At 42.1% G+C, this 23,384-nt stretch overlaps 6 protein-coding genes across 8 annotated transcripts; 4 read left to right on the top strand and 2 right to left on the bottom strand.

Annotated features, from left to right (window-relative positions):
• Positions 1 to 2,741: 2,741 nt before the first annotated feature.
• LOC119765296 lies at positions 2,742 to 7,562 on the top strand. Its single transcript, XM_038248883.1, has 3 exons — positions 2,742 to 2,792; positions 6,430 to 6,456; positions 7,292 to 7,562. Exons 1-3 carry the CDS (start codon positions 2,757 to 2,759, stop codon positions 7,544 to 7,546), a joined length of 318 nt encoding a protein of 105 aa, XP_038104811.1. The 5' UTR covers positions 2,742 to 2,756; the 3' UTR covers positions 7,547 to 7,562.
• LOC6033961 (protein HEXIM2) lies at positions 7,461 to 14,528 on the top strand. The gene is made up of 3 exons (XM_001844297.2): positions 7,461 to 8,580; positions 8,644 to 8,934; positions 12,664 to 14,528. The coding sequence occupies exons 1-3, from the start codon at positions 8,088 to 8,090 to the stop codon at positions 13,107 to 13,109; spliced, it is 1,230 nt and encodes a 409-aa protein (XP_001844349.2). The 5' UTR covers positions 7,461 to 8,087; the 3' UTR covers positions 13,110 to 14,528.
• A 1,497-nt stretch (positions 14,529 to 16,025) lies between these two features.
• LOC6033962 (single-strand selective monofunctional uracil DNA glycosylase) lies at positions 16,026 to 17,236 on the top strand. Its single transcript, XM_001844298.2, has 3 exons — positions 16,026 to 16,551; positions 16,606 to 16,869; positions 16,939 to 17,236. The coding sequence occupies exons 1-3, from the start codon at positions 16,108 to 16,110 to the stop codon at positions 17,206 to 17,208; spliced, it is 978 nt and encodes a 325-aa protein (XP_001844350.2). The 5' UTR covers positions 16,026 to 16,107; the 3' UTR covers positions 17,209 to 17,236.
• Positions 17,237 to 17,254: 18 nt separating this feature from the next.
• Positions 17,255 to 17,832, top strand: LOC6033963 (tRNA-specific adenosine deaminase 2). Its single transcript, XM_001844299.2, has one exon. The coding sequence runs from the start codon at positions 17,290 to 17,292 to the stop codon at positions 17,785 to 17,787; it is 498 nt and encodes a 165-aa protein (XP_001844351.1). The 5' UTR covers positions 17,255 to 17,289; the 3' UTR covers positions 17,788 to 17,832.
• A 54-nt stretch (positions 17,833 to 17,886) lies between these two features.
• LOC6033964 (tetratricopeptide repeat protein 30 homolog) lies at positions 17,887 to 20,205 on the bottom strand. Its single transcript, XM_001844300.2, has 2 exons — positions 20,032 to 20,205; positions 17,887 to 19,975 (listed from the first exon to the last, which is right to left on the bottom strand). The coding sequence occupies exons 1-2, from the start codon at positions 20,089 to 20,091 to the stop codon at positions 18,077 to 18,079; spliced, it is 1,959 nt and encodes a 652-aa protein (XP_001844352.1). The 5' UTR covers positions 20,092 to 20,205; the 3' UTR covers positions 17,887 to 18,076.
• A 581-nt stretch (positions 20,206 to 20,786) lies between these two features.
• LOC6033966 (cystatin-like protein) lies at positions 20,787 to 21,642 on the bottom strand. Of its 3 annotated transcripts, none has more exons than XM_001844302.2 (3): positions 21,544 to 21,642; positions 21,226 to 21,327; positions 20,787 to 21,156 (listed from the first exon to the last, which is right to left on the bottom strand). In XM_001844302.2, exon 3 carries the CDS (start codon positions 21,138 to 21,140, stop codon positions 20,850 to 20,852), a length of 291 nt encoding a protein of 96 aa, XP_001844354.1. In that variant the 5' UTR covers positions 21,141 to 21,156; positions 21,226 to 21,327; positions 21,544 to 21,642; the 3' UTR covers positions 20,787 to 20,849. The 3 variants fall into 3 exon arrangements, with proteins under 3 accessions (XP_001844354.1, XP_038104323.1, XP_038104322.1); XM_038248395.1 differs by having other exon boundaries at positions 21,226 to 21,356; positions 21,544 to 21,624; XM_038248394.1 differs by having other exon boundaries at positions 21,226 to 21,356; positions 21,429 to 21,555.
• Between the last annotated feature and the right edge of the window lie 1,742 nt (positions 21,643 to 23,384).

Genomic DNA, 23,384 nt, shown 5'->3' with positions numbered 1-23,384 from the left:
CTATCTTGCTCACTGTCATGTTGGAACACATCATGGAAGAGTTTTATTGTGAATAAAAAATATAAAAAATATAATGAAAAAAAAAACGATTTAAAGCATTTTGCTGATTGCCAGAATTTCTCCGTTTCCGAAAGAGGCCACGCAACAACGCTCTCAACGAAGCCGCTGCCCAATTTAGCATCCCCAAGGGTTCCGCCCTCAACCGCCATCATCCGTCTTCGCATCCTTGGCCCCAAATCTATCCACCTATAATAGAGGCGCTTTGCTGATTGCATGTTTGTGTGTGTATTTTCTTTGCAAATATTCGTACGCGCAAATGTTACCATTATTCCGCTTGGTCTGGTGGAAAATGTTGATGCTGAAAAAGGAAACCATCATTTCAGGGGAGGTGCACCTATTTGGTGCCTATTTCATTCGCTAAGTTGTTATTGGGAACGTATTAGGACAACAATAGGGGCACACAGCCTAAATAACGACACAAGACGACGGTGGACGAACATCGGGGTAAAGGTGAGCTAGGTGTATTGTATGCAAAACACATACAGCCCACAGGATTGTTGTGCGGGTTGGAGAGGGCGGACCGGGGAACCGGAGACGGAACCGGTTGGGGGCTCCAGCAATTTTCGTTGATGATCCAAACATGTGTCGCGCACGTTCTCAACCTCATAACATGGAATTTAAAGGTTGCCAGTGCACGAAAAGTTTGATATTTAAGATTTAGAACCATTTGATATTTAAGCATGATTAAAAAAAAACAAATGATACTGTCTAGCCCCTCGTACTTTTTTGAATTTGACACTTTTGACAGATCTCTTTTTTCACCAAGGGGCAGGACGTACTTATTGATCGAGTATCGACTTAATTATTTTCTTTATTTACGACAGTTCTAGCAAAACATTGTAAAAGGACCGAAGCCGAAGTGTAAACAAAGAGTCTATCCTGCTCATTCATAATGTAAACACCAACTGACGTGAGCAGGATAGATTCTTTGTTTACACTTCGGCTTCGGCCCTTTTACATTGTTTTTCTTGAGTTGATAACTCGATCCAGGGGTTGTACACTTTGCTTTGATTACTACCGCTAATTATCGAGTCAATTCGTGTCAAGAAACGCAGCAATTTCCTATTCCCTATAATTTTGGCACGAAGCCGTCTGTCACCAAACGCACGTCATCGTCGTCATGGCTCGTCAAAGTGGGCGCTGAGTTCGTCATCAACGCGCCGAATAACCACGTAAAATCAGGGCAGACTCGATTGGAGAAAAACGAAACCTCCGCAAGAAGAGAGAGAGAGAGAGAGAGATCAGCTTTTGTTTTTCACTCTCATGTATAGTCGCCGACGCCCCTCGCTCCTCCACGTCTGCGGCCCCCCTTCGCTTGTATGTTTTATTTATACACCTTCTATGCAGCGCTTCACGAGGTAGTACAGTCTTACCCCCACTGTGTTGAACAACCCCGGGATCCGGAACAGGTTGTAACCGGGGGTCGGACACTCTTGTAATAACACTTCATCAATGTTCAAACTCCAAAACTGTCAAGGTTGTTTAAGGTGGGAAGTGTCAATTCATAATATTTTTTAAGAGAGTGTCCAACCCCTCGGCCCAATTCAACCTACAAGCCTACTACAATGACGGAGAGACGTAGAATCGCGGAAAGGGTGGTGCAAAAAAACACGCCAAAGCACTTCTTCAAGAATATCCATGGAGATCCCAGTGCGAGGTGGAGTTTAGTCTAGTAAGCCAGAAACTTTGCTTTTTCCCCATCCGAACTCCAAACGCAACAAAGCAGGCCGAACAGCAGGCCCGTTGCCAGAGGGGGTTCGATTTGGGAGTGGGGAAACGGATTGACGTTTGCGGACGGGGGGTGGGACAGGACGAGGGAAAAGTGCGCACTAAGCACACGATACACCGAATACACGAGATCCAGTCACGGACAATTCGAGCGAGCGCGCGGGCAAAGCAAAGTGACAATAATAGGGTTGGCTACCGCGGTTTGTTTGGCAAAACTGCCATCGCGCCATAATAAAACGCTGCCCACTGACAGTTGTCAGCTTGCTAGACTGTTTGGGGTGGTCGACCCTATTATTCCAACACCGACTTGGAGGTTAAAATCGCGCTTGGAAACGACGACGACGACGACGAAGCACACGTCGAACGAAAATTTGCCAAGCATTTTTCTTTCGGTACTGCTTTCCTAGTCGTTTCTTCTTTTTTTTGCGCGACATCCAAACGAAAATGTCGATGAACATCCGAAGATATCAATGACATCACGAATGACGTTACCGGAGGTTGCAAAAATAACAACGTGGCACTTTTTTTGCTGTTGCTTGAAATTGCATACATTTCGGATCCATCGAGTCGTAATTAACGACTTTTGGACGCGCCCTCTCTGCCGTGAGGTGTATCACGTCGTCGTTAAACGGCGATGAGCGCCACGCAGTAGGCCATGTTATCGCCAACTGGAGGTCCTCAGGGCCAACTAGTAGTAGGCCGAATTTGAAAACATTAATTTGATATGCAGCGGGCACAAAAAAAACAACATGCATTGGGTGACTGCCAATGGGTTATTCATAAGCTATGTTTTTTTGCAAATTAAAAAAAAATCAAAACAGAAAAAGCTTCAAAATCAATGTTTTTGAACAACTGTCAAATTAGCCGCTTTCGATTATGGATGACCCCTTCCACTAGCGTTAAAGGTAATCGTTTATTTTGCTGCTCCGTTTAGTTGTTTTGTTTCTCGCGGATTGCTACTTTGCACAATGGTTCTCCATAGCGGACGCGCCGCGGCTTATAGGGTAAATTACACAGCAAGAAGGAAAAAAAACAAACGCACGCGAAACCATGGTACCGTTGAAAGTGTGTTTGTGAGTTGCAGTTTAGCAGTGACCTCTGGCGGTCGAAAGTCGAAGCGCACAATCAAGTAGGCGGAGGTGGAGCGGGAACTCATCTCAAACACACACACTCAATGGCATAAGTGGTCGTGTTTAACACTTTACCCTAATTAAATCTAATCTGTTCCGACTAGTGCAGCGATACCTGCGGGATCGCTACGCTACGCCTACTGCGTCGTTCTGGGAGCGCTGGCAGCTGGAGAGCTGTCACGCGACAAACGATTTGTAGACGATTGCTTATTACGTTATTTATTCAACCGAGGAAGGAGTCGTTCGAAGGTGACGTAAAATCGTCTGGTTTGATATCAAACAAACTCTCGTGTACAAAACATTTCGATTTTTCGATTTAACTACGTCATCCGCAAACGGCCCTACTTCTCTGGGGCTGCTGCGATTAATTTATCTTGAAAGGCACCAGCCTGCTATGTTGTCATATTGCTATTTCTGTGTGAGTTTCTGTTTCCACTTCTTATCTGAATTTATTTGATATTTTTCTCTCTGCGGTTTACATTTTTCCATATACAGCAGTTACCGTAGCTCACAGAAGAACCAACTTCGAAACATGAAGCGGAGCTCTGCCCCGTAGTTTGTCACGAACTTTGGCTGACTTAATTGAGCCACGGAACGAGCAATAAAACAACAAACGTGACATACCTGCCTTTGAAGATTGCAAATAGGGTTAGGTGCCAAACTGGGGTCGTTCGATATAGGAAAATTTGTCAGTTGGACGATCTTTTGGACACTGACCGGTTAATGCCGAAGGGCTATTGAATGACCTTACATCGTTAAATCACAGACAAAAAGATATGAAACTTTCAAAAGTTGCCATGTTTCAAAAATATAGTAGATTGACAGTTACTCTACAGAGAAATAGACATGAACCTCAGCGGATCTTATTTTTAATTTTTACTCCTAATAGTTTTAGCAAAAAAGGAAATTGTACTTCGGCTTGTCTGTGACTTCATGAATCGAAGATCGCTTTTGAAATCATGATAAATTTTTTTCTCAAATTTTGAGATCTATTTTTCTGTGACTGAAAAAAATATATCAAACTCATAACCTTAAAGAGCGTTCTTTAATGACGTAACACAGTTAATGGGGGGTGAGGGGGGGGGGGGCGAGTAGAAGAGGCTCCAAAATCATCCCCGTCAACACAAACCACACACTGGCAACATTTACCTTTTTCACCTAAAACCACAATTTCGGCTGCTGGCGCATCAAATGCATTGGATTGTGCAGCAGCGGCAGCAGCACAGCATGCGAAAGAGCTAGACAAGCAAAACAAATTATTGCGATTTCCAACGTGAAAAAACGCGGACCAACCATTCGCGTTTAAAGGCCGATCCCCAAACAGTGTTGTCACAGACAAAAAGAATGGAAATTTATAGTTACGATAAGTAGTAGCGTTCTCTATTGGCATGTTTTGGAATTAAAAATGAAAAATAAAAAGAACACTTCTAACATATACGTTAGGACAGGAAACAGGAGCAGGAAACCTTAAAAATTGCTCAATGCAAAAATACTTAAATTACAACAATACCATAGAGTTATCTACGTGCGCATGTATTGCTTGTACGTACACGAAAAAGATTGAGGTTAAATTTTGTACCCGCAGCAAAACAAATGATGTGCTAGTGTGCGTGATAGCAGGCTTAGATAGCTCTATAATAAAATACTTGAAAAACATTTAAACTCAAATATCGAAAAACCTCAATACTAAAACACTTGAATAAAAAAAATGTTAAGTATAAAAAAGCCTGATTTTAAAAATTCAAAAAAATCAGCGATGCAAATAAAATTAAGTACAAAAAGAAAAGAAAAATCAACCCTAAAATCAAAGAATACAAATAAACAACTAACAATCAGAAGTAAAATTCATTGCTTTGTTTTCAATGATTTTTTATTAATTTTGTATCTGACGATTTTAAGAATATAAATTTGCAAATTTAAAATTATACTTGAAGATTCTTTTCCTGCATGTAATTAAAAAGAACACGTGTTTTTTTATTTTACATTGCATTACTGCATTTTTTTTTGCTTTTATTCAACCAGGTATTAATTTTTGAAAATATTTTTTTAACAAATCAAATTTTAACATTTTTTTTAAAAAGTTACTTTTGCAAAACAACCTCAAATAAAATAAAATTCTAAAATAGTAAAGTACTAAAACACTCAAATACTAAAATACTAAAATACTAAAATACTAAAATACTAAAATACTAAAAAACTAAAAAACTGAAATACTAAAATACTAAAATAATAAAAAAACTAAAACACTAAAATACTAAAATACTGAAATACTAAAATACTAAAATACTAAAATACTAAAATACTAAAATACTAAAATACTAAAATACTAAAATACTAAAATACTAAAACACTAAAATACTAAAATACTAAAATACTAAAATACTAAAATACTAAAATACTAAAATACTAAAATACTAAAATACTAAAATACTAAAATACTAAAATACTAAAATACTAAAATACTAAAATACTAAAATACTAAAATACTAAAATACTAAAATACTAAAATACTAAAATACTAAAATACTAAAATACTAAAATACTAAAATACTAAAATACTAAAATACTAAAATACTAAAATACTAAAATACTAAAATACTAAAATAATAAAATACTAAAATACTAAAATACTAAAATACTAAAATATTAAAATATTAAAATATTAAAATATTAAAATATTAAAATACTAAAATACTAAAAATACTGAATAAAAAAACAAATATTAATTTAAAAAACAAAAAATCTAAATTACAAAAATAAAACATTTAATTCAAATTCAACAATACAGAAAAAGGCAAAAATTCAGGAGTTTTTTTTTTTTTAAAGATCCAATAAACCAAATTTTCAGTTTTCGCTTTTTGGGTGTTTTTAATACCCCTGACTCAAGGCGGTTTCAAATACATCCAAAAAACAAAAAAAAATTAAATTTAATTTATAGGACCTTTTCAAAAAAAAAAAAAAAACTCCGGAAATGAAGATGGATAATTTCTTTGTATTTCAAAAAAATAAAAATAAATATATCCAGAGTTTTATAAATATATGAACCACAAAAACTCAAGATATTATTTTAATATTTGAAAGCTTGCCTCAATTTTCAACAAATTACCACAAATTCAATGCTATTTATAAAACAGCCCATGTTTATAAATCATACCGCCAACTTTTCATAAACAAGTCAAATTTGATAACGACAAAAAAAACCAAACGTTTTCCAAACGGCATCCCCTTGATGAGGTACCTTCTCTGCCGCCGCAGTCCGAGTACAGAAATCCGACGACGACGACGGCGGATCCACACACAAACGCAGGGCCAAAAAGAAAGACACCAGAGCAGAGGCAGAGTGTTTAAAGAAACAAAAAAAAAATCCAACAAAACTACACAGCAAACGCCTGCTTGGAGGGAGCGTCCTGGGATGATGCCCCGGTTGTTTTGTGAGGAGTTTTGATTGGATTAAGATTTGAGTAGCTTAATGGCTAATTAAATAGTATATTTTTGATTTCTTTGATTTCAGGAATTCAGCATCGGACTTCACAGAACCGTAAGTCAAAAAATACAGAAACATAAACTCTGCAGACTGAAGGAGCTATTAAACTACCCCTAACAAACAACCATACTCGCACTTTTTCGTGTTTGACAGTTTGCCAAACTCGCAAACTTGTTTGCGTCAAACTGACAAACTGTCAAAAATTGCGAGTTTGTTTGCCGTAGTGTAGTAGCTCTTTGAATACTATTATCAAACGGGACAAACGTTGAACGAAAGCCACCATGGAATGAGGCGGGATCCGAATCTCGTAGCAACTTACGTATCAACAGCCTTAGCCGCTAAGTTCTAGAGTTTTGTTGAATAGGTCCTTTAAACATATGAATGACAATAGCTTATACACTCAACCCCCGGTGGTTGGTCACTTTTTCGTTTGACACTTTTTAGTTTGTACCCCGTTGGTTTGACAAAGTCAAACTAAAAAGTGACGAACAGTCACTTTTTACACGGCCCTCACGAACACTATCAAAACAAACGTTTGGTAGTGTGTGTGAACTCCGTGTAAAAGGGGTATCAAACTAAAAAGTGACCCCGTTTGTGTGACAACAGTTGGTGTCGAACCATCGGGGTTTGAGACTAGGACCTTTTTTTTTTTAAAAAAAAAAACTCAGGAGTTGTTGATTTTATGATTTTGTACACAGATTGAAGCTTTTCAATCTTTTGTGTAGAGCTTTTAACAACTTGCTTTCAAAGTTAACGGAAAGCTTAACGAAGTTTGGCGTTTTTGCTTATGCATCGCTACTGTAACATTTTAATTTAGAATAAGCACACTAAATTAAAATAAAATAAGAGTTTGATCAGTTCAACTAACAAAAAGGGATCGTCATTCGAGACCACACCCTCGCTTCGCCCAACGCAGCCTCACGGCAGCAGCCGAACATTGACGAAGTCGGGCCCGAACACCCAAGCAGGCGGCCGTTTGTCCTCTACACACTGTACCAGCGCGGGCTGGTTCGAAGCCGACGAGGGGTTCGACCGATTCGCCGCCTGCTCGATCAACACATTTCGTTTCCACAAGCGTACGCGAGAGCACATGCCACAGTCGGTCCGACAGGAAGAGTCTCCATCTCTGTGTAGTTTGATGTAGCAGTAGGCTACGCGCCAGCCAGTTATTAGAGAGAGTGAGTGAGAAGAAGTAAAAAGGAAGAGGAACATCGAAGGAGGCACAGGAGCGCAGCAAGCGGAGAGAGAGAGAGTGTGTGCAAAGTGTGGTGATTTATACGAAGCCTGCTTGGACGACGGTGTCAGGTCCAGGGGTGTAGTTTACACCGGGTCCACGGGTGTGTGAAATTTTATCTTCGGTAGATAAAATTTTATGTAAAAGTCAAGTCGGAACAATAGAGGATTGTGGTGATTTTTTGGTGGTCCCCTTTTGGATACAACCCTGGTGGAAGTTTTTTTTTCTGCGAGCAGTTGAGTTGGTTCAAGTGCAGCGCCACACGGTGGCCAACGTTGGAACTGCGGCAAGTTGCCAGTGAAAAATGGCGACAACTGCAAATTCATATCCAGAATCGGTGGTATTGAATCGTCAAGTGTATAGTGGCCTCCAGCCTACGGTTGTGCTGTAGAAACAATTAATTGTGCATCGGAGAACACACGCGAAGGGTGTGGTGACTACGTGAGGCAAAATGTCGGCGAAGAACATTGAAAACACGAGCGAAAATCGAAATTTTCTCGCGAGCCAAAATGACGTCGAACCTGCTCAGAGTGCGACCGCAGCGGTGACTGCTGCCGAAACGACTGGGGCGCTCCAAGCGGATCCCGAGCGAACTACAAACACTTCGGCTTCGGCACCGCCTGCTACGACGACGAAGATGGACGAAGCCGCCGGTATTGCTCGTTCGTCCAGCAGTGGCGGTGGAGGGCCAAACGAGAAGCGCCGGAGTAATGACGGGGCCAAGCGGAAGACTCGCCGGGGCAAGGCCAAACGCGGCAAACGGTCGTCCAGCTCGCGGCCCTACACCAAGTCCCAGTGGAAGTTCCAGAACCATGTCCGGATCGGCGCTGCTGTGGCCAACAAGCGGCGGGCCGAGTCGCTGTCTGACCATCCACCGCTAGTGCCATACAACACGAACCGCTTCCTGATGGAGGACCACATGCCCCAGGTTCTGACGCCCTCAGGTAGAACCCGTGATTCAAGTTTTTCTATAGATTCAGAAGAAAATTATTTCTACTCACTCCCAGAGGATGAAGAGGAGTTCCTGACCAAGGAATTCTCCAGCGTGTACGAGGACGCCCGCTCCGAGCGGCTCGAGGGCCTCAGCAAAACCCAGTTGATCCAGGAATACCTGCAGCTGGAAGCCAACTTTGAGCAAGTCACGCGACGCTTCGCCGCGAAACCAGCTGCTGGTGGTGGTGCTGCCAGCGCGCGGGAAGAAAACGAAAGTTCTGTGAATGCAATCGAAGTAGGCGGCGGCGGCGGCGGGGGTCGCCGGCTAGAGGACCGAATTCGGGAGCTCACGGCGGAGAATCTCGGTAAGTTTTCTCTTTTTTTTTTGTGGTGTTGCATATCTGTTTGTCTGTGTATGTTAAGTGTTCTCTCGCCTACTGTATACGGTTGGTCAGAATGTGAGCAATTACTTATTTTCTCTTACTCCACTTGTGCGTTCTCTGATGTGGGTTGATTTTTTTTTGTTTTCACGCGGTTCAGTGCACGAGAAAGGGAGAGCAATGTAGGGTGCAATCTTTTTATGACGAGTTGAAAGGAGAGATTTGATTAATATCACATTAGGTGTTCATTGTTTCTACAGGAATCAGTGTTCAAATCTTTGATTTCTGGAGCTATATTTTCCAAACTGATCGTAGATACTTAATTTTTTTCATTATCATAGTTTTTAAAAGAAATGAAAAAAAAAAACTTTTTTTGACAGTAAAGTTCTCTAATTTGAAAGTTTGAAAAATCAAAAACTGCGATTCACCACAGCTTGTTTGACAGCTGCGGTGTGCACCTTCGAAAATAGATGGCTCTAGCAAAGATTGACCTTAGGATTTTTGATAAAAATGTTAAATGATTACGACTTTTTTATCTGTGGTGATAGTTTTTCGTTAAACCATCGCACATTCAAGTTCACTCAATTTTCAAAAATAAATTGTCAAAAACTAAAAAAAATGCAGTGTTAAAAAAAATTTGAGAATTTTAATAAATGAACATTCAAAAAACAAATGCAGCAACACCCCCACGAAAGCCGCGACGGAAACAGCAGTTTAATCAATGCACACGTTAATTACGTCGATTGACGCTTATCAATCGAGCGAGCATGTCTATTTTTGTACCACATGTCACATGTCTATCGCCGGGCACGCGAGATAAAGGCTTCCCAAAGGATTGACGCAGGAAAAAACCCCGTCCAAAGAGAGATGATTAGATTTTGTGGTTAGCTTCTGCATTTTTACAAAAAAAAAAAAAAAAAATAGCCCCGTTGAAAAGCTACCAACTCAACAAGATGAGAATTCAATTTGGTACGTTTCAATTCGGAACGTGATTGACATCCGCGATGCGTGTCGTCCTCGTGTGGGATGTTTTTGGCAGTCCCTCTTCTAATTGACGATGACTGCATCTGGCGGTAAAATTTCCATGCTCAATTTAACTTGTGATTGACTTGTTGCATGATTTCTGTTAAGTGCTGTCGATAAAGCTGTCTGTAAGCTTTCCACATTTTTAATCCATAAACGTGTCTTTCTAATTGTGCACGCATGTTTATCGTGTGTAAAACAAACAGCTGTCACTTTTGTTGAACACCCTGTTGAAAAGAGTATGCTGTACGTCGAGTTATCTTAAGTTTATATCTGCCCTCTAAGTTACAATTTTCGGAAATTTCTCATAGGGTATGCATCTTATTTATTGTTTGTCCGTTAGAATTCTGAGAAGTAAATAAACAATTTAAATACAAATGTAATACTGTCACTCAAAAAGCTGACTCATCTTATACAAACAGTCTTTACAGTCATACATCAAGCATCTCCGCGGTTTCCCAGTTAACTGAATCCGAATTCTGAAACTGAATCTAATTAGAATCGTATACAAATTCCGTTTCAAACGCAACAACCGGTTCCGTGTTCGAACCGGTTGTTGCGTTTGAAACGGAATTTGTGTACGATTCTAATTAGATTCCGTTTCAGAATTCGGATTGATTTGACTGGGTTACTGTTTCATTGTTTTGCAGTGATCTAATCATTAAGCCATCAGTTCACTCAACTAAACACGCTACCAGATAAACTGTAACTTTTTCAGTTTTCAAAAAAAAATTGAGCATCAAACAAGAACATTCTCATCTATTTGTCTGTGTGAGATGATCACGATTGATTTTTTATTTCAAAATCAATCTGCGGTTCCTAAATTGTTGTTGCTATATTCCGGTGAACGACCCTTCCATCGCCGTGCCAGCGCGCGCGTTGACCACTCTGCATCGAGAGCGGTTAATAGAATCAAATCACCAGAAGGCAACAACATTGCGAAACCAATAATGGAGGATGGCAAAAAAGCACATTTCCTCACCATTTGTTTGATTTATTGAGCTGGACACTTCACTTTGAATGGGAGAAGGAGAATTGGCAAAAAATCAGTGTTAATATATCTAATATTTTATTAGCGTTTAAATATTCAAGTTGACAGATCGTTTGACAACTTAAAGTTGTCAACTTTGCACTCTTAAAATTTGATAAGTTTGTGAAATAAAAAATATATTAATCTTTTCCTTGTTATATTTACGTAGGGTAGGGTAGTCATCAATGAGACACTTTTGGGTTTCAACTTTCAACGATTTTTGTATTTTTTTCATCAGCATGTTTAAATGAGCTTGTTGTTGCATTTTCTTTCTTTTAATGTGTTCTAACATTGACCAAAATATGAGATCGATCTGACGTCTACAGCCAGAGTTATTCAACTGTCTCATTGTAGACGCATTTGGCAGGAACAATGAGACAGCTGGGGAACAATGAGACACTCTTCAAAAATCAATACTTTTTTAGTAAAACATCATGTTTTTATATTGTTTCATTGCAGGAGACTTGCTTTGAACATTTTCAAACAATTTTGTCAACATGAAACTTTAATTAACAGAAGTTATACTAAAAAAGTATTTAAATTTTGCAAAATCCATATATTTTACGAAATAACTTTATATTTTTGGTTAAATGAAGTTCAAACTCAATAAATATGCCAAAAATCACTTCCCAATTCATGTTTTGAAAGATTTCCATAGATTTTGAAAAGTTTATTGAAGAAAAATCAAAGTGTCTCATTGTTACCCATGGGCCGAAAAGAGTGGGGAACAATGAGACAGCCCTGGATTCTGGGTATATTCTAATTTTTGGTCAAACCTAATAAAAGGACATTGTAGCCCAACTCATGCCTTTAAAATGACGAAAGAAATTTGGAGAAATATTAGTTTTTAAGTTAATGGTAGCCTATGAGCGAAAATTTAATTTTTAGTCAAAATTTACTTTTACACCCCAGAATCAAACATGTATGAATAACTTCGCAAGGGAGCATCCATAACCAAAGTCACTTTTATGGCAGACGTGTATTTAGTAGACACGCCTTTCCCCGAAATATGAGCCAGATTGGTTGAAAGTGCGTCTTGTGAGAGCCATTTTATCATTGTTCCCCGTGTCTCATTGATGACTACTCTACCCTACGATATACCACCACTAATGAGCACTCACTTATACACCGGTGCACAACATCGTCACCGCACTGCAGTGAGAGCAGTGCGAAACCGCACTCTCCGGATGATGGAGTGAGAAACCGAAAAATCTCTACCCCACACATCGGGAAAATATTTACATTAACACAGAGTGTAGAGAAAACATAGAGGAGCCAACGAAACCGTTGGTCTCCTGAAAAAGGTGTAGTAGTTCATGAATGATTAAAGTTTATAACTTTTTAAGTTATCAAATTTAGTGGGTTTGTACTTATCCAGCTTTTAACGTTTTGAAATTTGTTTTTGAACTTAACTTGATTTGAAACTGGTTGATGAGTTGTACAACCTTTTTTAACCGGTTCGCTTTCTTATGGAGAAACAATAAAAAATCAACCCGACATTAATCGGATGTCTGACTTACACTCATCAGAATTGCCCAATCCCAGTCAGTTCGATGTCGTGCTGTCAGTTGAATACCAACCGGTTCATATTTTGTTTTCCAATTTTTATGTCATATGTCTATCGCATTTTTTTTAAATTATTTTTTTTTTCATTCCTTTAGAACTTCGCCGACAGCTGGAGCACGCGTCCCGCATCGGAATGGTCCTGTCGGCGAAATCGTCCCCGCGGCCACATGCCGCCGGGGGAGCCGGAGTCGAACGGATGGACAGTTCGTCCTGCTCGAGCAGCGAAGACAGCGAGTCGGACTCGTCGTCCTCGTCCAGTTCGAGCAGTGGCGGAAGCAGCTCGAGCAGTATGAGCGAGGATGAAGACGACGGCGACCAAGATGGCCGTCGTCGGGGTGAGCTCGTTGAGGATCGTCAACCGCTGGTGGCCATGATGGACGGTGGGGAGGGGGAACCGAATGGGTATCATCAGCTGAATGGGATCCTGGAGGAGGACGTCATTCCGTTGGAGAACGGAAACGGAGGCGACTTTAACGGTGCCGTGTCTCCGCTGAGTGCGCACAGCATCAATTCTCCTCCTCCTCCGCTGGTGATGAACTGAACTGCTACCGGAACCGATACTACTCTTCATGTTGGCTGTTTTGATTTCTTGCAGGTTTGATTAGTTTACTTTCTTATCTTTTCATTACGTTTTAGTTAAGTTTAGTGGTTGGATTAAAATCTACATAAACAAACACAAACAGAGTCACAATTAGTTAAGCTTGTAACTTCAACATTTTTCTCAATATTTGAGAACAACATTTCCCTACATTTTTGTCTGCATAATGTTAGTGATTGTAATACTTTTCCAAATTATTTGATGAAAAAAAATAAAACAAAAAAATCGTAAAATAAAATATATTCCAAACAAAAAGTTTACCCTGTTTCAAACAAATACATTTGACTTGTTATCTAAGTTATGCGATAGTAAGCTTTTCTTTAGATTAAAACCTTCGAAGCGGAAGAAAAACTGAGAAAACCATTACTTGTTGCTAAAAGGCGTCATCTACCAGAGACAAATTCACACAAAAACAAACAAAATATACAAAGACGCAGGTCGTTGCGACAAAGATGAAATTGACATGTGATTTCTTTAGTAAAACAAAACGCTATTAAGGTTAAATGGACAAAAAGGACACATACAAGTAATATTAAAGTCGAAACAAACAACACATTTACACACAATGCTAGTGATCTAGAATGAGGGACACATTTTATAGATCTAGAGAACGTGAGTAAGAAAACGATCAACTGGAAATCGTAATGTGATTTAACAATAATTAAACACCCAAGCGTCGCGTAAACAAAATTAAGAATCCAGATATTTATATTTTGAAAACGTTTTATATCTCGCGAAAACCAAAAAAAAAAAAACAAGAAATAAAACCCCTTTGAGAGCCGATTTTGGAGAACACAAAATTAAAGTTAATTTTCAGAGACGCCAAAATTTTGGACGAACGAAATTGAAACCTCCTCCCACATACCAAACGCCAACACGCTAAATAAGAACGAGTGACTGTAAAGTTTCGTGTCGGTGTAGAAGTGAGTGAGCATGATTTTATATTATTTTTGAAATTATATTTGAAATCTAAGGTAGGACGAAAAACGACGAAATTTTACACAATTTGGTGTGAATTTGCACTTGCGAAATGTGAAACACGCAAATTAAACAATAAAATCACGACGTGTTGGGCGGAAAGATATAAATTGGACTATTCTTATATATATACCGTAAATAAAAATAAAGCGCTTATTTCCGTTATACACTATCAGGCATGCATTATACATATATATTATTGACAAATACAAAATTGGCTGCAAACCAGGAGAAAATAAAATGAAAATCATACAAGGACAACAGAAACAGAAAGCTACAAACACGAACTTCGGTGGAATGCCACACAAAATACAACTGTATGCTAAGTCTAAGTGTTGTTTGATGAAAAATGAAAATATAGAAGTATATTACTGAATAATGAAACAGGGTGTTGTTTTAATTCGGTTCAGTGATTATCACAATAAATTCTGCTGCAATAAAAACTTTTCAATAAGGCGTAACCATGATTGTTTTGACAAAGTTACGCCCTGATGAATAGTTATTTGATAATTAGGTTCTAATAAAGCCCTGAATAAATTTTAGCATACAGCAATTCACGCCAGAGACAATTTTCTGATCACTTTTATTTTATGTTTTTGTGCCCTCCGGAAGGAACAAGAAAGCAAGCCAGAGAGGGTGAAGAAAAGCCCCAAAGAATCGTTCCCTCTTCTTTGGTCTGCTGGTCGTAAAGCCATTTCTTGACCCCTTTTCTTGCGGGGTGCGTATTGGCCCTTAAACAAAATACCATATTGAATATCAAAATTATTTAATGAATTGTTTTCCATCGAAATTTCATTGAATATTATAAATATAATAACGAAAATTTCTATTAAAATCGTTCGATGATTTTGACATGGGTGCTGAAAAGACAGAATGCGTAACGTGATTTCCGAATGATCCCTACTGCTCTTCACTAATACAACTGCACTACAGCTGTAAACATAAACAAAGTAGAAGACTATGTTCAAGCTCAAGCGTGACATATTTTTTGCTGCTGAAGTGATTTGTTTTGAAACATTTTGGATCTGTTGATTTTATAGTTTTGCTGAAAAATTAAGTGCTTTGCGCTTTTTTTGTTCGTAGACTAAATGATGGGCGGTCAAAAGAGTCAATCTTTGTTTTCAACGTGACGAACAATTCTGGAGTTTTTTTTTTTTAAGGACCAATAAACCAAATTTTCAGTTTTTGCTTTCTGGGTGTTTTTCAATACCCCTGACTCAAGGCGGTTCTAAAAACACCCAAAAAGCAAAAACTGGAAATTTGGTTTATTGGTCCTTTTCAAAAAAAAAAAACTCCAGAATTGCGTCTAAGTGGGTGGAATTTTATGAATATGAAGAGCAACCGAATGGAAGTTCCGTGATTTTGTATCATTGAAGCGCAGTGATAATATCGGAGTAAGCCTATTCAACATTATTTAGCTGGTGCCATTCATAGCTTTTGATAATTCGTCGCTAACATTTCAAAAAACCTCATAAAAATAGGTTTTGCGTGAGACAAAGCGCTTAATTAAATGTTAGCGACAAATTATGCAATCTCGATTCCAACCCTCTTCTAAAAAAATGTTGACTTCGAATACCTCAAAAGCTCGACAAACACGACTTTTTAATTTCTGTCAACATAAATCATAGATCGATTACAATACTTGCCACTTCTTGGTATCATTTTTCAAACAGTAAATTGGTTCCGCTTTGACAGTTCTAAATTGAGGCCGCTTTGCGGACAACTATTCTGCACCCAGATTTTGACTTGATTTTTGAATTGGAACTCGAGATCGAACCGGTTCAATCAGATTTCCAATTGAACTGAATGCCAGCCAGACAAATTTCTGTGCGGGTCCGTGAACCGATTCGACTTCACCAACACAGCCAAAAACAGTACAAAACGTCAAAAGTTGTTTATAAACAAGTGCGTCGTTTTCGATTGTGGACCGTGTTTTTCCCCCCGCAGGTAAATCCTCCCCAGTATGTTGCGCAAAAAGTTGAAACTGTCCGACCAGCCGGAACCGGAACCTACCACCGCCGGCTTCGATTACGCTCCGATGGAGTTTGCCCTCCGTCCCCAGTCATTACTGCCCATAACTTCACCTCATTTCGAGCCCAAGCCACAATTCGCACCACAACCACAATACCAACCGGAACTTCCGGCCATTCCGTCGGCTGTACCGCTGTACTACCTACCTCCGGTCGTTCCGGCCCTTCCGCTGTGGCATCGCATCTACCAGCTCGAACTGCAGCTGTGCGAAGCGCTGAAGCAGATTCCACTGCCGGCGGAGGTGGCCGCCACGTACGATCCCATTCAGTACGCCGCCGAGCTGCACCTGGCGTACATGCAGCGCTTTCTAGACCGTCCGAAGGCGGTGCTGTTCCTCGGCATGAACCCGGGCCCGTGGGGCATGTGCCAGACCGGGGTGCGAAAGTGGAATCTTGGGAAGGTCGAGCACTAAATTGATTTTCTTTCTTAGGTTCCCTTCGGACACGTTCCGTCCGTTCGGGATTGGATGCAACTGCGTGGCCAGGTGTACAAGCCGATTGGGGAGTTGGAGGCGCGTCCGGTGCAGGGATTGGCGTGCACCCGGGGCGAGCAGAGTGGCCAACGCTGGTGGGGATTGTATGAGCAGCTGTGCGGTACACCGGAAAACTTCTTCCGGAACTGCTTCGTGTGGAACATTTGTCCGTTGGCGTTCTTCCACTCGAGCGGACGAAACATTACGCCGGCGGAGCTGAAGGTGGGTTAAATGTCGTTTCATCTTAGAGTAAGCTACTAAAAGCTCAGTATTTCTGTACAAATTTTCCAGGGCCCGGCAAAAACTCGCATTCAGCAGGTCTGCAACGAGTTCCTGAAGACGGCGCTGGATCTGTTTAACCCGGTGATCGTCGTGTCCGTCGGTCGGTACACCGAGGATCGCGTGAAAGCCCTGGTCAAGCAGAGCCTGCTCGATCCGAACCGGGTGCAGCTTAGCTGCATGCCCCATCCGAGTCCGCGAAGCCTCAACAACACAAACTGGTTGGAGAAGGCTCGCCAGTGGCTCGTTGACCACGGGGTTATGCCGTACCTGCAGTCTTAGGACATCGCAATATCCGAAACACATTCCTTTTACAATCAAACATTTCAAGAAGAGAAAAACAAACTTTTTAGAGAGAAATCGATGGACCGCTTCATGGAGCAAGCTCTGGAGCAGGCCCGCCTCGCCGAGCAGCTAAAGGAAGTTCCGGTGGGGTGTGTGTTTGTGCGCGGACAGGACGAGATCATCGCCAATGGGTGCAACCGGGTGAACGAGACGAAGAATGCAACGCGCCACGTGGAGTTTCTGTGCATCGATCAGTCGTTGGAGTACGCGCGGCAGCGAGACATTCCGTGGGAGGACCTGTTCCGCGAGGTGACCGTCGTAGTGACCGTGGAACCGTGTATTATGTGTGCCGGAGCGTTGCTGCAGCTGGGAGTGCGGGAGATCATTTACGGGTGTGGGAACGATCGGTTTGGGGGCTGCGGGACGGTGCTGGACGTTCCGGGTTTATTGTTGGAGAAGGGAAGCCTACCCATCCGAGGTGGAGTTCGGGCGGAAGAGGCGATGCAGCTGCTGCGAGAATTTTACAAGGGCGAGAATCCGTCGGCGCCGGTGCCGAAGACGAAGGAGCGGAGGTAGGTGGCGCTTTTTTCCATATAAATAATTAGATTAGAAAGAGTAAAAGATGTTCTTGGTTTGATCCGAAGTCCTTGACTTGAAATTACAAATATCACAGGGTAAAACTCAACTCAAACACAATGTTTGAAATTTAACGTGTATTTCCGTTATCAACTGACGTTTATGAACAATCAAAATAGACGTTTATTTTCTTTGCTGTGGTAAGATATGTTGTGCACAAACATTATTCAAAGTGGCACACGTGACAAAAATGTAAACAATTTCGTGGACTGTCAATTCACCAAACAGCCTACTTGTACTCCATCAGCCGTGACAGCAGTGCCCTCAACTTCCGGGCCTCGAGTCCGATCGTCGGCGGTTGCTCGCCGCTGTCCTCGAGTGGACCGGTCAGCACCGACGGAATTGTCAACCCGTACGCTTCGCAAGTCCGCAAAAACGCCAACGTCTCCTGGATGGCGATCGAGGGCAGCACGATCGTTTGCTTGGCCAGTCCGGTCAACAGGCCGAGCACGCAGCGCTTCACGTGGAGCCACGTGTCGGCACACAGTCTGGCTCCGGATCCGCCGTCCAGGGCGTGCGCGATACGCGACAACCCGAACTCGTAGTTCCCTTTAGCGCAGTAGAGCGTCCCGATGACCAGATTCACGATGCACAGATGCAGACACTGCCCGTTGGCGTTCCCCTTGCGTTCCTCGGCACGCTCCACCTTGCGCATCAACTCCTCCGCTTCTTCGTTCTGCGAGGTCATGATGTACGCAACGCAGAGGTTCGCTAGGACCGAAGCCGGAACGGCCAGGATGTCGTCGTAGTTCTGCCGGACGATGGGTTCGTAGAAGGCGGCCGCTTCCTTGTAGCGGTCACCTCGCATGAACAGCACGTGGGCGGCGTGGAGGCGCCAGGTTGGCGTCTCCGAACAGAACTCGGCACTTGCCCGGAACTCCCGTTCCGCACCCTGGAAGTCATCTACCCGCCAGGGGATCCAAGCGCGAGCCATAGCCACGGGTAGGTAGCTCTCCAGGGCGGATTCGTACTCGCGGAGGGCCATGCGCAAAGCGTTCTGATCCGGAGCCGAGCGACACTCCTGAACCTTGGCCGCAAGCGAGCGTAACCGGCCTCCGATGCTGTTGGCCAGCACGCCCAACTTCTGCTCTGCTTCCTCCGGAGTAGATTGAGCGGTTATTAAGGCGTCCAACAGGTCGTACAGATAGGGCGAGAGGTACTTGTAGGTCAAGTGCGTATGCTCGGCGAGGATATCCGCGGCCGTGTCGTACATCTCGTGCTTGCAGCAGAGAAGGAGCAGGTTCGCGAACGTTTCCGGTGGACACGTTGGTGGGCCTAGCTCTAGAAGGAAAGCCAAACGACGTAGTCCGGCTCCTCCTCCAACGGGGTCGGTGAGCGCCATGTTGTGCAAGGTAACCGGATCCAGTTCAGGTTCGGAACGTGGAGGTAAATCCGTCAGCGCTTCGCGAGAACCTTCCACATTACCCTCCTGGTACTCAATAGCTGCCTTCAGATTGAACGCTTGTGCCAACCCGGAAGCGGCCAGTGCCGGAGGATTTCCCACACTGCGAGCTCCTCCTTCCGTTTCCGCCTGAGCGCCGACTCCCAGCTCCGGGTGATTCCGGATGCCACGCTCGACAATTTCCGCGATGTAGTTCAACGCTTGCGAGTTCTCTTTCCGCCGGAAGTGGCACAGCGCGGCATTGTAGGCGATGTGCGGGTTGAACCCACCAGCTTGCAGTGCCGAGACATACCGCGCCAGTGCGTCCTCGTGCATGTTGGCCTGGTACAGCAGGCAACCTTCGTCGTTCTTGACCGTTGCTTCCTGGCCGCTTCCTTGACGCTGCAGAAGCAGCGACTGAGCCGTCGAGTAGTCCTCGTTGCCATAGGCAATGGCCGACAACAGCTGCATGACCTTATCCTTCAAGTGGGGAGCGTCCACCGCGGTTATAATACGGTGGGACTCCTCGAAGAGACCGGCTTGAAACAGCGATTGGGCGTAGTACAGCTTGTACTCTGGGACGTCCGGAACTAGGTTGACCAGCGTTTCGTAGCAGTTGGACGCCTCGATAAAGTCCTGGGTTTGGTAGTAGCAATGACCGAGGAGAGACAGTCCGGCACGGGTAGTCGACACCTCCGGGATTCCATTCAGTACGTTGATGGCTTCGAGGAAGCGTTCCTCCTTGATCTGGAAGCGAGAATCTTAGTATACCAACCGGAAACGGTTCAAAGGTCTCCAATTACCATGGTGTAGATGGTTTTGGTGTATTCTCCGTCGCGGATCATCATATTTTGGGAAAACATTTTGCACCAGACTGAACGATTGCAAGTGGCCGCAACTATCGATCCAACTTTGGAACGGAACGGTTTGTTGTGGTCACCTCACCAACCATGGTTACATGTTTACGATTGCAACAGGTCGTTCGGAACATTGAGCAAAACGAATCCGTCTCGTTCAACAAACATTTATTCCTTTCCAACAAAAGTAATCTGCAGTGCCTCGGTCGGTTCCTTCAACACGGCCGACTCCAGGCAGTAATCTTGTACTGGTCCTTGTCGCCATCCCCGTCAAATCGGATGTAGTAGCTATGCAGTGATCCGGTCACGACCTGCGAGGTGGATCGTACCAGCTTGTAGCCTCGGCCGGCTGCGATGGCAGCGCCTACTCCGGTTGCCAACGCAGTCTGGATGTGCTTGTGGTGAGAGGGATTTTCCAAATGCCACCGTCAATTTCGTTCATTTTTTGTTCACTAAACGGCCGAACTACGTTATAAACCTGTGTGAATTTGGAGTCGTCTTTGTTTTGTGAGACTTGTAAACGGGTTTTATTTTCACACCTTCAAATTTTGAGCCGAAAATAGGAGCCGGTGTTTTTTTCTGAATTCATAAAACATTGTAGTAGGCCATGCAAACGACCAGCACCTTCAGTACAGTTCGTTCCCGACTACCCAACACGTCGGATGCATTAGCCTAGCAACGGCTACAACAATCTTGAAAACTGTTTTGAACACATGCAAAAATCTTTATTAACAAGCAGATAAAAAAACATCACACCCACAACCTCACTCCTTCTCCACATGCTTCCCGACGAAGGTCACCTGCAGCGCCTCGGTCGGTTCCTTCAGCCAGGGACGACTCCAGGCGGTAATCTTGTACAGCTCTCCCTCGTCATCCCCGTCAAAGTGAATGTAGTACGTGTGCAGCGATCCGGCCACGACCTGCGTGGTAGCCCGCACAAGCTTGTACTCACGCCCGGCATGGTCCGTGGCCAGCGCCGCCCGGATGTGCTCGTGGTGCACCGGATCGTCCAGGTTCTCGACCTCGCGATGTCCTCCGGCGCGAGGAGATGCCATTTTTTTTTAATTTAAGCTACAACAAGCAATGAGTCATTACAGAGATCAGATAGGGAAGAATTACTCAAACGCAGCAGGTACTTACACGAAAAGAACAAAGATCGACGAAGGAACGCGGCAACTTCAGCAGACAATACGGGACTGGACAGAGCGATCGCTGAGCTGAGGATCTTTATACGGAGGGCGTCTAAGATAGAACAGAAAGGCACGTTATCGCTGCAATGTTGAGTGCAAATATGGGCAACGTTATCGACTGAATATATTCAGTGATCATTGGTGGAGTTCAACCTAGTAGTTTCACACAATGACGTCGTATCTACGTGATTCTCGACTCAATAATTGACAGACGTTTGCTAATGAATTATATTCTAAGAGGAAATCACAAAATTATGGAATCTCTCACCTTAAAAAGCTTTAAAAAGGCACAATGTAGGCAAAATGTAAAATCCAGTGAAATGCAACGCTGTTTACAAACATTGGCTAATGCTTTGTGTTGAATGGTCCATTCACAGATTCCGTCATAAAGTTTTTTATTCATATAATTTTTATTTATTCATCATAAATTTTATAAATCAGTTTTTTGTACTGTAATAAGTAAATTTCCTAATATAACTACATACTGATAACATTACAGTTAGTTGAGGAATCTCCCCTCAAATGAAATACACAGAAAAAAAAATCATGGTAATATAGAGATATCCACGGATTCTCTCACGCACACCATGTTTCTGTGTTAGTATTTGTATTTAAAGTTTTGTTTTGGTTTAGATCGATTGTGATTGGCTGAATTCCAAGCAGCTGATTTTGTTTACACTATTTTCACGCAGACATAGGCAAATCGAGTAGACAAATCGCCTGTAAAAACCAGCTGTTTTCCACGTGCTCGTGGTATAACAAAGGACACAGCTGATTTTGACAGACGAATCATTCTACTCGATTTGTCTATGTCTGCGTGTAATAAAACTCCAAACTAACACACTCTCGCGGGTGGATATCTCTATTACATCTGGGAAGGGGTACATTTTTTATGTCAGAAAAAAAGGTGTAATGTTACCTCTGGAATTGTGTAATTTTACCACTTTTCTAGTGTAATCATTACACTGTAATGTCACTTTTTCAGTCTAAATTAAGGTAAAATTACATCATAAAAGAGGTAATATTCAACCTTCCAAAATTGCAGCTTCCAAATTTACATTATTTTTTTGCTGTGTACAAGGTACGCATTAGTCAGCTGGACGAGCCGTTCTACGCGAGGTTCTACATGTGTTTGTGAAAGAAGAGAGAGAGAGAGAGTGCAAAGATAATGCGACGTTCTTTTCAACTTGTGGAGAGATAGTTGAGCTACTTGAAGCAACTTGATTTAATTTGACCACCCAAACCATGGTGATGACATTTATTTGCAGTAGGGGCAGAGGGGGGCAGAATGACCATGGGGGGCAGAATGGGCCACCCTTGGTTTTGGGCTTTAGAATGGATTTAGACCAACTGTAATGCAAGGGTCTTATGAAGGACGTCAAGTAACATCACCATACCGAAAACGACGTTTAAATTCATTGTATTTTTCCAATTATGAGCAAAAATGTAAATTTATTGACACAACCACGCGAGGTTTTTAAATAAGCTTTCTGAAAAGTTGGATTGTTTGAAAAAGTTTGTTCAATGATTATAATGTTACTACCAAGGTAAACAAACAACAACAGAACCTTCAAATCATTTAGAGGCTTGGTGGTGGAAGTGTTAAATTAAAATCCACGTGAGGGCAGAAGGGGCAGAATGGACCACCCTTTGCGAAATGCGAAATTTGTGCTTAATTGATTATTTCACTCCTGGTAGCTTCACAAATCACGTTTAATGCAACATTAGTTGAATTTTTTTTTACTTGTTTTGATGCTTATTTGTAAAAATAGTGTCTTATTACAACATATTAACACTATTTCAAAAATGATTGTTTTGGTGAGTGACTACTTTTTATAAAAGTGGTCTAACTTAATGAAAACTATGTCCCTTAAGTCATTTATTATCTCCTTTCAACATTGTATTAGACGAATTGGCTTGTTTTCTAAGGTGGCCCATTCTGCCCCGCAGGGTGGTCCATCGGGTCCATCCTGCCCCGCACCCTGGAAAAGTAGTCGAAAAACACATTTTTTAAATTGCATAAAAAACAGTTTTAAGCTAAACAATTTCATCAACCAAGTATACATCATTGAAGGGAACATCCCAAAGCATAAGCCTACTACACTGAAT

This window comes from Culex quinquefasciatus, chromosome 1, assembly GCF_015732765.1.
Source record: "Culex quinquefasciatus strain JHB chromosome 1, VPISU_Cqui_1.0_pri_paternal, whole genome shotgun sequence".
NCBI lineage: Eukaryota > Metazoa > Arthropoda > Insecta > Diptera > Culicidae > Culex > Culex quinquefasciatus.
The sequence above is the reverse complement of the archived record's forward strand: the minus strand, read 5'-3'. Positions and strand labels throughout refer to the sequence as shown.